Here is a 14816-nt window from a genome sequence, read left to right as displayed (position 1 = left end):
TTTCCTCCATAAAATTAATGTGAGAAATAGCCCATTATGTGATTGTGGAGAAGACGAAGGTTCCCCTGAGCATATTTTCTTTAATTGTAAAAATTATTCTGTTTCTTTATATGATATCCTTCCCCTTAAAACTCCTCGTCCTTTCAACTTCCAATATATATTAACTCAACACTTTTGTATTAAATATCTAAGTAAATATTGTGCTGTCTTTGACATCAAACTATAATTATTCTAACTCCTCTTTCCCTATTAACATAATTGTTGTGTCGTTTGACTGTGATGTTTGTTGTTGTTTTAGGTGGTGGTTTTAAGGTTTAAAAAAAAAAAAAAAAAAAACGAAAGGGAAAAAACTGCTGCATTAGTTTACCTATCTAAAATATTACTGAAGCGGACTAAAGTATGTGTCTCCTTAAACACTTGACATTGGCAGAATCACCGCGGCAATAAATCCGCGGGATAGTCCAAAAAAAAAAAAAAAAAAAAAAAAAAAAATTTATCAACGAACATTTTGTTGTGGTGTATTGCTGACGATTTATTCTGATATTTTGTGATTGAAATATGGATAATCCATTAACTCCAAATAAGATACGAAGACTTATCCATTTAGCAGAAGACAAATCTTTCAATCTCTCGCGGCGATGTTTACTAAACGATGAAGATTTGAAACGGTAAGTTTCTGTTTGGGTTTTCTAACAGCCGCTATTTGATTAAAACAAGTACTTATGTACAGTTAATTATAGAGATATATACTTACCTAATTACCCATGTTACACATAATATAAAATGCTAGAATCATAATTGGTCTGGAAGTGAATACAAGAATATACAAAGGCACTGTTTTTTTACTAGTTGTCACCAGCATTATCAGATTTTTAACTAGTTTTCTTCATGTAACCTTAATTACGTACATGCGTACTCAGATGAGTCAATGTTTTCTGTTTAATTAATTAAAGAACTCCGAATATCTAGGTGTAATTATTTGTATTTATTAAGTAACACCATTCTTATGTTTTACAGCCTTACTGCAAATCCAGGAGCTTCAATGAATAAAACCAGCACAAATTATGAGTCCTCATCAGGTATTTTAGATTTGGACAAAGTTGAAGGTAGGACTTTCTCTTCTCTGTTACTTAAATGAATCAGAATTTAATTAACTCCATAATAATGTATTATAAGTGTTCCCATTCTCTATTGCAGGGTTTGGAGAGTCTGGAATTGACAATATTTCTCTGAGTAAATCTGTAAGTATTGTAATTGTCTGCCTAAATAAATATTGATCATGATTTTATCAGTTGTATTATGATCTGGGACTTTTTTATACCTTTAAAACAACTTTTTCAATTGTGAGTAAATAAAAAAATTAGTTCGATAGTTTTTACATTTTGTAGTTTATTGAAAACACATAATTAACTTTCACAGACTGCTTTTAATCCTGGAGAGATGACGGGTCGGTCCACTGGCACTGAGGAGGTGAAGCCTATGATTGATCTGGGAACGACCAGAACGTTTGAGGACCTGGGACGACATTCCTCAGTCCTGGACAGTATCACCAACCAGATGGACAAGCAAACATCGGAGATTAATGATATCATGAGACATTCAATTGCAACTAATTATTCGTTTCATTCAAAGGTTTGTGTCAATGGTTTAAAATTTCTTACATAATTTGAAACTTTATACAATTACCCCTTGTCAATAAAAGTTAAATAATGTAGCTGGTAAATTGTAGCTAAAGTCTAACAACGATCAGATATTGAAAATTATTTTACTTGCAATAAGTACTATAGAAAACATTGTAGATAAGTCATTTGTAAGTTTTTAATTTATCTATAAGTTCTAATGTTGTTGTGATAATTGTTTCAGAGGGACCTGACAGCAGATGAGGCATCATTAATGATGAGAGAAGCACCTCTTCCTGTGCCAAACACTCAGAATAATTTCGCTGATAACTCTACGTAAGAATAGAATAGAATAGAATAATCTTTATTATTTTAAGACTGATTATTTTAAGTAAAGTTTAATCTATTGTAGAAAAGAGGGTCAACTTATATCACTTAATTTATCACTAAAAACGTTTTTGTTTTATTTTAGAATTAACAATTCAAATATGTCGGTGGGGGCATACTTCAAGCACAGATGTCCTGAATTTGGTAAAATGTTGGGAAAGACTGATAGCCCTGACAGATCATTGTTTCGTCCAAGTATTACAGAAGGTAAATATTTTGTTTTCTTACTTATTGATATTATCTTATTTGATAGTTCTTTCTGTCCCTCCACAAAAAGTATTTTTTACTCTTGTGTATTTAGTTTATGAACTTAGCAACACATCTTTTTACCTCTACATTATTTATTTTTTCAGTTTCTTCAAGTACAGCATTAGAGTATGCAGGAAAAGAAACAAATGTGTACAAAATGGATCAGACCCTAGACAGTGTACCAGTGAAACAGTCTCGCACCACTGAGAAAGTGCCTGAAAATCGTATTATCAATAATCTTAGCACCATAATGGAGAAACAAAACAATTGCGATGTAGCGAGTTCCAAACACGACGCATTTAGTGGCAGATTAACTACAAAAATTGAAAATCCAACTATAAATAGCGATATACATAAATATGGTTCTACATCTACACTTAACCCAGTGACGAGCAGTCAAAAAACTTTCAGTTCATCTAAGCCTACAGATGTTTTGCTCAGGAATCTACAGTCTTCACTAAGAATGATAACCGATGACACTGAAGGATCTGTTGAAAATTCACTGAGCATCTCCAAAATTGCGGACTATCTTGGTAAATTACTATAAAAAATCATGTTTTCACATTATTTCTTTGCAAGACGAAACATATGATCTTTAATATTGATTTCTTTTTCAGGTAAACAATCCAATGTAAGTGTTACAGATATGCTTCAGCTTGGCAATTCCAAAAGAGCTATAAACCGCAAGCAACCATTAACAGAACTTCACATGAACACCCAAGACAGAATGGCCAATCAAGTTCAGGTCGCAACTTTAAGAGATTCAAAGAAGTCTGTGACAGCTAGCTCTGCCGGCAGTGTTAACACTGTCATAGCTCTTGATAAGTTGAAAATAAGTAGCGATGAACCCAAAGATCTCCCAGCGTTGGTAGTTACCGAACATACGCTTGGAAGTGAGGCGCCAAGTGAAGAGGATGTCAAAATGAAACAAAGGCAGACTAGATCTAAGTCACCGTCCAGTAAAAGCCAGTCCACTCTTAGTACGGTTCAGGAGAATTTCACAAGTTTCAAGTCTGGAGACAGCCCTCTGCATAGTAGTAAAGGTATGTTACTTCACCTATTTGTAGTATAAGAATGCTATAATGTCCTACAAGTGTTTGGTCGTGATATGGAGCTATTTTCAGAAACAGCCCTGTAGATAATTGAAACTTAGAGAAAACCTTTTATTGATCTAAATATTAAATAAAAACTATGACATGATTTTAAATTTCATGTACCTCCTTGCATTTGAATTTTATTAGAAAGTTGCAGCAATGTAATTTTGTATGAATCTTAGTTATAATGTAAAATAATGTCGGTTTTATTTAGTTTGTTATAGATACAGTTCCTTTAACGTGTTTGCATTGTCGTTTATTAATTTGTTATGACAAAATTTGTCTTCTACCATCAGTATAAGCGTAGTTACGATTTCAGGCGAGCCTAATACATCCCATGCACCCTCTCCAAACGTAGAGTACAAAGAGTTAGATAGATCCGTAGATTGGCACGAGGTCTTACTTCAGAAGCGTCTGAAACAGGAGGGCTTGGCTAAAGGTTGGTGGGGCGCACTCTTACTGGGTCTAAATTAATAAACTAACTCGCTATTAACACGCATCTTCACCAAAATAACCAATAATTAAAAAAAATGCCAAGCCACGTCTAAACCATCATCAAGTAACCATCTAATACACCATTATTTTACTGATAATATATTAGAATTAAATTATTTAGAAAAGTAATCAGTCTCAGAGTGAATTCTATTGTGATTACAGAACAATTGGCAGATATTGTGTCGACAGCAGCTAATGGATTCGTTGGTAAGTTCTCCTTTATCGTTACTGAGTAAAATATTTTAAATTTAAACCAAAATAGGTCTCGCCAAAACACAGTGATAACTGTGTTAACCTTTGGTATGACTGAAGCTTTTCTGATGCCAAAAGACGGCTCATAACATGAGACCTCGGTTATATTGACCTTAGTGCCACACATAAGTCCATTGAAAGGAACTTAAACTTTAAAGAAAAAATATAATTTCAGGCGTAAGCTGCCCCGTCACGGTCACAGTCACAACGCTAACCGACAGTTGGTTGACCGCCAAATTCCAATTCGACGATCTGCGCGAGAACAACGAACACATCACAGTGGAACTACCGCGCTTCCCGATACTTCTCTCGCCGGGGAAATCGGAACAGTTTACCCTGCATCTAACATCGAGTGTTGAATTGAACACGGCTTTGCCTTTTACCATGTGTCTCAGAGACGCGTCCATAGACGTGGATGTGGAACAAACGGGCTCTGTTCCCGTTAACATCAAAATGCCTGCGATACAAGCGGTGTCCTGCGACGGAGTCAACAAACTTTGCTTTCCACCGACAGCCGAAGCTTCTTTCCTGACCAAATCGTTTGTGCTTATGAGCGATTGCCCTATGGACTTGCAATTAGACCTCTCTATCTCTGAAGGGGACAGCATGTTCTCTATAAAGAACGTTCAGGAAATGAAAAAGAGCGATGTTACCAAAGTGCTGACGGAACGTCAAGCGTCGACGGAGGAACCACCGGCCCAAGGGAAAGGCAAAAATAAAGTTATGAATAAGCAACTGTGCAGGCTTTCCAGCGGCAACGCCATCAAAGTCACCATTGGGTTTAGTGCCCCGAAACTGGCTGATTTACAGCTATGTAAGTTACATTTATTTTGTATACAGGCTGTTAGGTAAATGGGTATATGAGCCGACACTAGCCCATGTTAACATGGTCATATAAATGGTATGGTGAAGTCAGAAATTTGATATCATCATTTTATTTTTTTTAATTTTCATACAAAATAAATTTTATAAAATCCGATTTGTATGAAAATTAAAATAATCAAAATGAAGATATCAATTTTCTGACTTCACCATACCATTTATATATATGCCCATGTTAACATGGGCTAGTGTCGGCTCATATACCCATTTACCTAACACCCTGTATATCAAATAAATAACGCAAAATCTTAAAAACATTTATCTTTTCAGCAAATACAGCATCATTTACTGGTATGCTCAATGTTAACTTGATAGGAGTCAAGACAATATTAAGGAGAATTGAGCTCATTGGTGTAGTTGGCAGTGTGAATCTTGTAATTGAATCTGCTGGCGAAAAAGTTCATCTCACTCATGGCAAGTATACTTAGCGATTCAGCAACTTAAATTCCATAAGTAGAATTACTGCTAATATTCGATTTTTTTTAGATCCCAAGAGCATAACAGTATCAAATACTGGAACCATAGCAGGCGTTTGGAATATGAGACTGAAGCTTGCCCCAGGACAAAACTTTCCGTTCAAAATATCGCCATCAAAATTCGACCTCAGACCTGGAACTTCGAAAAATATTAACATGGTTTATACAGGCTCTGATGACTCCATTTCTGAGGCGTAAGTTTTCTTTATAAATTCTTTAATTTTACTTGTATAATTTGCCATTTTTCTGTGTTGAGATACTAAAACTACCACACATGACACCAATTTAAAAACCTGAATTGTTACTTTTTACTTACAGGACCATAACATTCGAAGAAATTACCTCAGGTGCCAAAACCACCATTGATATATCGGGCGGTGCTGATAAACCCAAGATGTTCCCCATAAAAACGAACCACAATTCTATATCGTGGATTCGACCGGGCCGTAAAGAAATCAGTTTGAAGAATAGCACGAATAGGAAAGTGCATATCAAGTGTCAGATAGTTGGAGATGGGTTCTCAGTAGACCTCCCTGGCGAACCCCGAGGGACTTATTTGTTGGCGTTCGGGCCTTGCGAGTGTAGACCTCTGCCTTTGCTCTTCAATCCAAGCTCCAGTGCACCACAGACCGCGACTCTACATCTGGTTTTCGATAAGAATAGTGATGTTTCAAGAAAGGTTAGTCATATCAGATTTGTAGAATAATGTAAATTAGTTTTAATGAAGACTGCGATATGGAACTGACGTGGATCACTGCAACTTTGCCTGGTGTCGCACCATGCCCAACGGCATTTTAGGTTTATTTACGTTACGCTAACCAAATCTAATGCTCGCAGGCCGACGGCATGCACTAGTGTCTCTCCATAATTGACTACATAACCCAAGGCTTTTTTTATACCTACAGATCCTGGTAGTTTCTTTTTTTTATTAAAAAATATTATTAGTAATTTGTTATTGTACAAATAATAATTATAGTCCCGTTAGCCCCTCCCCTCGTACTAAGGTAAATATGCTTGTGTCACGAGTGAGCTCACCACAATAGTCGAACCAAAACCCCTTCACCGTTCGGCTATTCGTTGCCAGTATATTTTATACATACCTAGTCGTTACAACACATCCTTTGCTTAGTTTGGGGCTATATGAACAAACTCATGTATTAAAACTTACGAAATGTTCCCAGGTGAGGCTCCACGGCTGTTCGGGGGGCGAAGGCCTGCGCTGGTCGGGGCTGGTGACGTACGGCGCAACCGCCTTGGTTCGGGCGGCGGCGCGCGCGCCGGTAGCCTTAGCTCTCTACAACAAGGCGCCTGCGCCTGCCTTCGTATGTGCTACTGTACACTTCAACCGTGAGTATTAGGCATGGAACATTTCATGAATAGCAGGTGAAAAATCATATGAAATGAATTTCATTAATCACACCTGCTATTTTACTTCACATAGACTGCTATAATTTCACAGTCAACGAAATCACGAATCACATGAATTTCATTCATTCATTCGAGCGAAGTTCGTGAGCGCAGCTCTGCGAAGCGACCGAGCGAGTAAGAAGGAATGATTTGATCATGTGCGTGTTAGAAAAGGACAAGAGATGTGATGACGGACGAATCTGGGCATTTTAAATATGAACTTTAAACTCAAGGGTGTAAGGTTTAGATTTCCTTGTCATGATTCGTGTGATTTCATTAGATAGCAGGCAGATGAAATGAATGATTTTCATTAGTCGCGCGGTTATCAATGTGCTGTGAAACTGTTTGTTTTTTGTTGTGCGACATAAATGAAACAGATATTGATACATTTCATATTTTAGATAATTAGCAATCCTTCATCATAATTCATACTTCATTAAAAGTAGCACATTATATGAAAGAGCTACATTAAAACACTGCGAATAAAAATCATTGCCTGTGAAATTTCGCATGTGAAATCATATGAAAAAAAAATCATCATTTCATAGAATGAAAATGAATGAAAAATAGCAATCATTTCCATGCCTAGTGAGTATACAGTTATTGCTGAATAATGTGTCTACTTTGCTTACCCTAATCTTTACGAAATGTTTTGCCCAATTACAATTATCTATATATATATAAAAGAAAGTCGTGTTAGTTACTCCACTTATAACTCAAGAACGGCTGAACCGATTTAGCTGAAAATTGTCAGGGAGGTAGTTTAGAGCCAGGAGAAGGACATAGGATACTTTTTATCCCGTTCGAAATAAAAAAAAAAAAGTCTGCTTATTTATTGCCATTAAGGCGGAACAAAGTTCGCCGGGTCAGCTAGTTAGTGATAAATGTATCTACCTCCCTTGCTTCTTCATCAGCTTTTTCTCTATTGTATTTTACACCGCACTTCCTCTTCAGTATTATATTGCCACTTCTTCTTCTTCTTATTCATTACGCTCTTGGCAGAGCGGTCGTGGTCACGTTGAGGCGTTGTTCACATCGGTTGTAGAGGCGGATACAACTCTCCGCACGATCTCCCTCCATCTTTCTCTATTGGTAGACTGTCTGGTGCAGTCACATAAGCCGTCTCCCACTGCTGCTTTCACTTGGTCGGTCCAACGCATTGGTGACCTGCCACGCGATCGGGTTCCTTCGACTTTTCCCTGGACGACCAGTCGTTCTATGGAGTTATCATCCCGCCTCGAGACATGTCCGAAGTATTGCAGTATGCGCGACTGTACTACGGTTGATAAACGCTTAGTGACACCGAGCTCCTGGAGTATTGACACATTGGTAAGGAACTCTGTCCATGATATCCCGAGCATCTTTCTCCAGCACCACATCTCTAGGGCATCTATCTTCCTCTTTTCCAAGTCGCGTACTGTCCATGTCTCTGCTGCGTAAAGAAAAATGGGGAATACAAGCGCTCGCACAAGTCTAACTTTGCCACTATTGCCACTAGTCATGTTGAAAACGATGAGTCACGAGCTCCGAATGTAGTCGACAGCAATTACGAGATACGACGCCTTTGTGATTAATTTGATGTGCTGTTGTCCGTACGAGCCAAGGAACTAAGCCAAAATGACTCGCAACAATTAAAGTGAGCTGCGTAGTGGGTATGCTCGGAAATACGTCACACAAAATGAATATGAGTTTAATTGAATCGAATTAAAAAAATCTTTAAAAGACCTACCTGTCTCAGTCCAATACAGATGCGTGGCCAACAGCGCGCGGCTCTCGGGCGTGTGCCACGTGGTGGCGGGTCGGGTTATTCCCTTCCTTCTTTTAGTCCAATATAGATGTCTTATTATTTCCTACTTTCTCTCAGTCCAATACAGATGCGCGGCTCTTTGACGGGTGCGGGTCGGACACGGCACTGCCTGTCGCTGACGCTGTTAAATTGTTTCCATCCTTCTTTTATTAGTCCAATACAGATGTATGGCTTATTTTACTCTTTCTCAGTCCAATACAGATGCGTGGCCAACAGCGCGCGTCTCTCGGGCGGGTGCCACGTGGTGGCGGGTCGGACTCGGCACTGTCTGTCGCTGGCGCTATTTAATGTTCTATCTTCTCTCGACTCTCAGTATCATGTAAAACTTTTTTTTAAATAATGACGTAAATATTATTTGCCACACGCAGGACCTTCCTGGGGTCCAGGAGGGGTCTTAAGTGTTACGTTTGTCTTGAAGCGCTGGCAGAGCCCGAAATTTAAGGAGACATTTAGAGATATTTTTAAGGGCTCGTTTATGTGTTAATAATTATTGGTCTAAATGTTTTGCATTCTCAGTCCAATACAGATGCGTGGCGAACAGCGCGCGTCTCTCGGGCGGGTGCCACGTGGTGGCTGGTCGGACACGGCACTGCTTGTCGCTGGCAGTAGACTGGGCGCGTGTGGAGCGACGAGCGCGCGACGCTCCCGCCTGCAGCGCGTTGGCTACCGTCACCGTGCTTACGGGCGCGGAATACACGAGGCGGAGGATACTCAAGTAAGTTGTTAGGATTACATTTTAGGCCCTAAAGCCTTATAACCACTTAGGCTGAGTTGCACCAACTAACTTTAACGGTAACTATAACGATAACCGGTGCTATTTGTATGGCGTTTGACAGATTTTTGACGTTTGTTAAAGTTAAAGTAATATGGTGCAACTCGGCCTTATGCAGGTGAATGAGCCGGTTATTCAGCGGAGGCTTTTCTTTAACTTGAAAATTTTCAATTGACTCTAGCATTTGAAGCTACGATATTCTGCTTGCCGGGCGAGTGACTGTTTCAAGTTTTTAATAAACTCAAGTATCTACTTTGTCTATTGAAATTACCTAAATTAGGGTATGCCCTAAGGTTCTTTTTTCTCATGATTCTACCCCCAACATTTTTGAATTGAAAACTATTGCAAGTGCTTGTAAGATACCAAAGCCTTCCTCTCATAAATAATTTTCTTTCAGGGTTCTGAAAGACGAGTCGAATGGGGAACTGGATACTTCCATGCTGCCAGACCATCTGAAAGTGCTGGCTGGCCAGTTTGAAGGTGAAGACCCCAACATGGATGTTCGTCTAGTTGACTTCAAAGAAACTAAGGTTAGTTAAAGTTGAAAATTTTAATAGAATCATTATTATCAGTATTTTATGTGTGTGCGATGCAAAAATGCAGAGGATAATAGTCAGCCTCAAATAATTCGTGACATCCAAAGTGGCCACTAAGTTGACAACCCAACCTTATTCCAATTGTAACAAAGACGCGTTGCGAACTTATTGGCCACTTTGGGTCATCATCATCATCATTTCAGCCATAGGACGTCCACTGCTGAACATAGGCCTCCCCTAATGCTTTTCACGTTGATCGATTGGTAGCGGCCTGCGTCCAGCGCTTTCCTGCTACCTTTACGATGTCGTCGGTCCACCTTGTAGGTGGACGTCCCACGCTGCGTTTTCCGGTACGCGGCCTCCATTCCAGAACCTTGCTGCCCCATCGGCCGTCAGTTCTGCGTACTATGTGCCCTGCCCATTGCCACTTCACTTTGGGTGTTACGGCCTATTTGACGCTGACTGTAAAACTCTTGGTATTCACTATCGCTTCATTACAGTGCAAATCTTTTTACAGGCATCGTTGAACGAGCTGATAGGCGGTTTGCAAGAGCTCACGGCGCAAATTGATTTGCCGCAGGACTTTGCTGACGAGAACACCATCATCATAACTGACGACACCATGATTGAGCATCACACTCTTTGCGATTAAACTGTATTAACGTATGATCACATAGCTAAAGGGTTTTCTTCGCAAAAGACCCGCGCACGTGCCGTCTCTTACAAATGACACACCATGTCCCTATGTGACCATACCTCTTTTTAATTTGAACTAATGTGATAGATAAGTATTTAATTTAATTTTAAATGTATTGTTAATTAAGTTTTGTTTGAGTAATTATAATGTATGTTAGGTTATGATAATGTAATGAAATGTTCTCTCTAATTACCATTTTTCTATTAACAATTTCATTGCATAAGTCTGATGTAATAGATATATTTTCACATGTAAAAATCAATTTCATATTTATATTCCGTCCTTAACGTGTAAACTCATAAAAGCAAAATAAAAAGCAATTTTAATTCATATTATTTATTATTTTCTTAACCAGTTATATTTATTCCAATCGTTTTTCCTATTTTTTTTAAATCATTGTATCTAAGAGATTCGACTGTCGATCGCAGTGATCCATTAGAAATGACCGTTTCATATATTGCCTACAACTTATAAAACTAAAATGCATTTCCACTTAAAATATATTCATTAAACACCGCAAAAATGATAATATTTTATATATACAGGACTAAATTTGACGGTTCATAAAATTCAAACGGTTACTTTTGCTACTATACTAATCCTTCGCAGTAAACCCCCGGTCGTTAGGATATAGAGAGAAGTGCGGGAGACAAGTTAAAGTTCGCATAATGATAAACAAAACCACGGGCTTAAACGAGAGTGTTGGTCCTTCTGAGGGGTTTAGCGCAAAGGACAGCGTCAACAGTACATCGAGCTTGGTGTATTTTATTATATTATCATGATTATATCTCTTACACAATGAAAATATCCTTCTATCGGACTCGACTCACTCGCGTGCACTCATCCGTCCCACTCACGCCTCGCGCACTCGCTCTCACTCGCACTCGCACCTCACTGCACGTCCATTCACGTCGCATTTGGCAGTTTATCATAGTCATTCTCACGTTATGTCAATATTCACATGGAACCTCACAACGATATAAAATAATGTAGCGTTTGCACTTGAACAGATACTACACTACGTGATTACATATAAAACATGAAGGCGAGAGATAAAATGTGAATATTAACATTTAACAATAGTGAGCTCCACATGGGATGTCTACTTTGCCGTACAATCTACATATGAAAAAATCTTATTAAAATGGAAGTACTTACACATCTTTATAATTTACGATACAACTAATTTGGGTCAAAAATGGCTGACGATTCGATTAGTACAGTGCTTTGAAAATACTATTTTCATTAATTTATTGCATTATACCTATAAGTCTAAGAGTCGCAAAAGAAGACATAACGAGAAGAGATTAATTCGCAATATACCAATCTAAATACACTAAGTTTCAGAAATGTACAGCTAAAATAATCCCTGGGTGACACATTCACTTATTCTCGTGGATACATTGCGTATATCGTAAATATATACATTACACACTCACACGTTTTTACAATAGGAATTAAGGATACTAAACTAAAAAAATAATAAACCAGTCACTTAATGAGCTATAAAATAGTATGTAAGATTGCCAACGATACACTGGCCTAGGGCGCGGACCGCGGTCCGGCGTAATGCGATTGTTGTAAGAACAATGACATCCTAATTATAGTTATTAGTAATTGCCGAGGCTCGTGAGTTATCATAACTTGCTGTTGTTCCTTCTACATTACTCCTTAACAAGTAAAATACGCGTCTCTGCAACGACACCGCGTCAGAGCAGAGATTGTATTTTAAGAGATCAATATGGCTTCATAACACGTGCGGTTGCATTACAGTTGATCAAGTTAACACAATATCAGCAATTGCCACAGCTAACTTATAATATCGCTTATAAATTGTCCATAGATTGATTTCGGTAACGGAACAGTACCACATTCGCCCGCCACTAAATACCGCAGTCACCGCACAGTGAGGCTCGGAGAGGTTCGACGTCAATGCAACAAATTAATGGACGAGAAATATGCATTGAATTCAGTAATAATTCGCTGATTTCAATTTGTCATTATAGTAAAAATTATCACAGATAACGTTAAAATAAAAGTAAGATATTTATGCTGGAATTGTAGAAATAATAATAATTATAACTAAAATGATTTGCAATAACTTCTGGAGCTCTCATTGCTCGATTGCTACCGATTATTTGGTCCACAGGCGATGTTCAGGCATTCGTGGATTTTTATAATCGGTATAAAATATATTTTTTCGCGGGCGATATAATACGTTCGGATATACATACATTAAATATGTTTATTCTAAAAAAATGCAATACAATATAATTTTAACACCCGCTGCAACGATCCGTGGCCTCTGTATATCAAGTACGCGTTATTTGAGCAGGGACAAGATGCTAACTGGTCGGAAGCCAGGTATAACAAAATTTATAGAAAATGTAGGTTTGTTTGTTGAGTGATCTCGTTGAGATTCGCCCTTATAATCCTTAAAACCCTGCTATGATTTGTCTACAGATCTATTCTATATTTTAGGTTTATTTCTGGAGAGTTTACCGTGATCGGGCGTGCGGACGGATTTGAATAGGCACTACGTTCGAGTCGGGTACTTTTTTGTAAATAAAATCACCATTTCACGCGTAATGGGCTCGTTATGAACAATGGGTAGTCGAGCAAACTCCAGATCACGGTAAACATCGATTCGAGACGTGCTTATTGTTTCATTTGCGACAAACTGCTCCGATTGCGTTTCGCAAAACGTATATTTAAACCCGAATAGTTTGCTAATAGAAAATTCTAATAACGTCGTAATAATCATCTAAAACAACCCGCGTTTAAATATACTCCGGGCCGATTTGCGAATTTAATGTGTACATTAAATTTTTCATAATATATTGTAAAATATTATGAAAAATTTACATTGAAGTAAACATTAACTTTTGGCGTTTTCATTTGTGGGGCGGAGGCCATTTATAAAAATAATGGCATAATAGCTCATTTCATATAATTCTCGAACATCGACTGATCCGCTGACCGGTCCAGTATCGAGTAGTCACTAACGGTGCAATACGGAGGCATTTGTATCATCTATTTTGTAACTTCTAAAAATATCGTCATATTACGAATTCAGTAATTTCTACCAGTGCTATTCCATTATTTGTTATGCTACAATTATCTGGAAGCGGAGATTGCAGGTACTGCGGCGTTTCGCTGAGGACAGAGCCACTCGCCCAAGTATATCAGCGTCGTATAACAAATACGTAGTACGTTTAGAGTCTTTAGATAAAATAAACTATTTCCTTGTCATACGACGCTTATAAGCCTTCACGCAACTCGTACGTCTCTGATATCCAAAGAATGAAAATGTGTCAACGACACAATATCACTGTGACGTCCCGTCCAAATGTGTTCATTCCTAAAGTGCTCATTGAAACATCGTCAATCGCTGTGATTTACATCGACTTATCACAGCGATCGCACGAGCGTTTCGCTGGCTCATGACTTTTGTTCAAGCAATGGGGATCAGGCGACACTCAACCGTTCCATTTGTGGCACACTACAATCACGTGCTGTTCAACCGTTTTACATTAATAAGTGGCACCTCCGATCTACAACATAAACCTGTTTGTCAATAAAAAATTCGTATATTGCACGTACGGTGAACTTAACCTTTAATTATGCAGTTTCATCGTGTCACTAGCGCATATTTTCGGGTGTCACAAAAGTTCGGTTTCGAGCGCGTCCGAGGCACTTACTGGGCGAGAGTGCTCTGCTGTATAGGTCGCTCAACGAAAGTTGAGGCGTACACAACACTACACATTCAAGTTCAAATACACTGGCAACCATGTCTGCGAGACGACAACGCAGGGGCTCGCTTGTGACGTCAGCTTATCCCGAGTCGGTGATCGCTCGTATCCAGTTCTCTGCTCGTGTAGATGCCTCAAGTCGTGTCGCGCGAGCTATACCTGCGGCGTGGATTGCGAGGCGGAGGTCGCGGGCGGGACGCGGCGTTAGGGCGCACGGTAGAGCAGGTAAGCGGTGAGCGCGGGCGGTAGAGCCAAGCGGGACGCGGCGGCTCGCAGGCGTGGACGGCCCACGCGCTGCCGGATCACGCGCCGGCACAGTTCCATTAGCGGCAGGGGCTCGGCTGAGGGAAAAAGAGACATAATTACAAAGATAAAGATACATTTATTTGTT

At 39.0% G+C, this 14816-nt stretch overlaps 2 protein-coding genes across 3 annotated transcripts in view; one reads left to right on the top strand and one right to left on the bottom strand.

Annotated features, from left to right (window-relative positions):
• Window positions 1-495: 495 nt before the first annotated feature.
• LOC135078915 (uncharacterized) lies at window positions 496-10958 on the top strand. Of its 2 annotated transcripts, XM_063973495.1 has the most exons (18): window positions 496-668; window positions 1018-1106; window positions 1198-1241; window positions 1420-1632; window positions 1864-1955; window positions 2092-2213; window positions 2360-2788; window positions 2873-3298; window positions 3669-3788; window positions 4007-4051; window positions 4272-4910; window positions 5249-5392; window positions 5465-5648; window positions 5773-6133; window positions 6636-6801; window positions 9185-9383; window positions 9838-9970; window positions 10494-10958. In XM_063973495.1, the coding sequence occupies exons 1-18, from the start codon at window positions 559-561 to the stop codon at window positions 10626-10628; spliced, it is 3651 nt and encodes a 1216-aa protein (XP_063829565.1). In that variant the 5' UTR covers window positions 496-558; the 3' UTR covers window positions 10629-10958. The 2 variants fall into 2 exon arrangements, with proteins under 2 accessions (XP_063829565.1, XP_063829566.1); XM_063973496.1 differs by lacking the exon at window positions 3669-3788.
• A 35-nt stretch (window positions 10959-10993) lies between these two features.
• LOC135078933 (protein gustavus) overlaps window positions 10994-14816 on the bottom strand; it is a 54354-nt gene continuing 50531 nt past the window's right edge. Inside the window, exon 6 of the mRNA XM_063973533.1 lies at window positions 10994-14766. Coding sequence (XP_063829603.1) covers window positions 14630-14766 — 137 coding nt within the window. The 3' untranslated portion in view covers window positions 10994-14629. The remainder of the gene's footprint in view (window positions 14767-14816) is intronic.

The sequence above is a fragment of the Ostrinia nubilalis genome, chromosome 15 (assembly GCF_963855985.1).
Source record: "Ostrinia nubilalis chromosome 15, ilOstNubi1.1, whole genome shotgun sequence".
NCBI lineage: Eukaryota > Metazoa > Arthropoda > Insecta > Lepidoptera > Crambidae > Ostrinia > Ostrinia nubilalis.
The sequence above is the reverse complement of the archived record's forward strand: the minus strand, read 5'-3'. Positions and strand labels throughout refer to the sequence as shown.

Coding starts and splice junctions, on each gene's coding strand:
- LOC135078915 (XM_063973495.1), top strand. CDS start 559: ATGGATAATCCATTAACTCCAAATAAGATACGAAGACTTATCCATTTA. Junction 1,242..1,419: donor ATATTTCTCTGAGTAAATCT/GTAAGTATTGTA, acceptor TAACTTTCACAG/ACTGCTTTTAATCCTGGAGA. Junction 5,649..5,772: donor GATGACTCCATTTCTGAGGC/GTAAGTTTTCTT, acceptor TTTTACTTACAG/GACCATAACATTCGAAGAAA.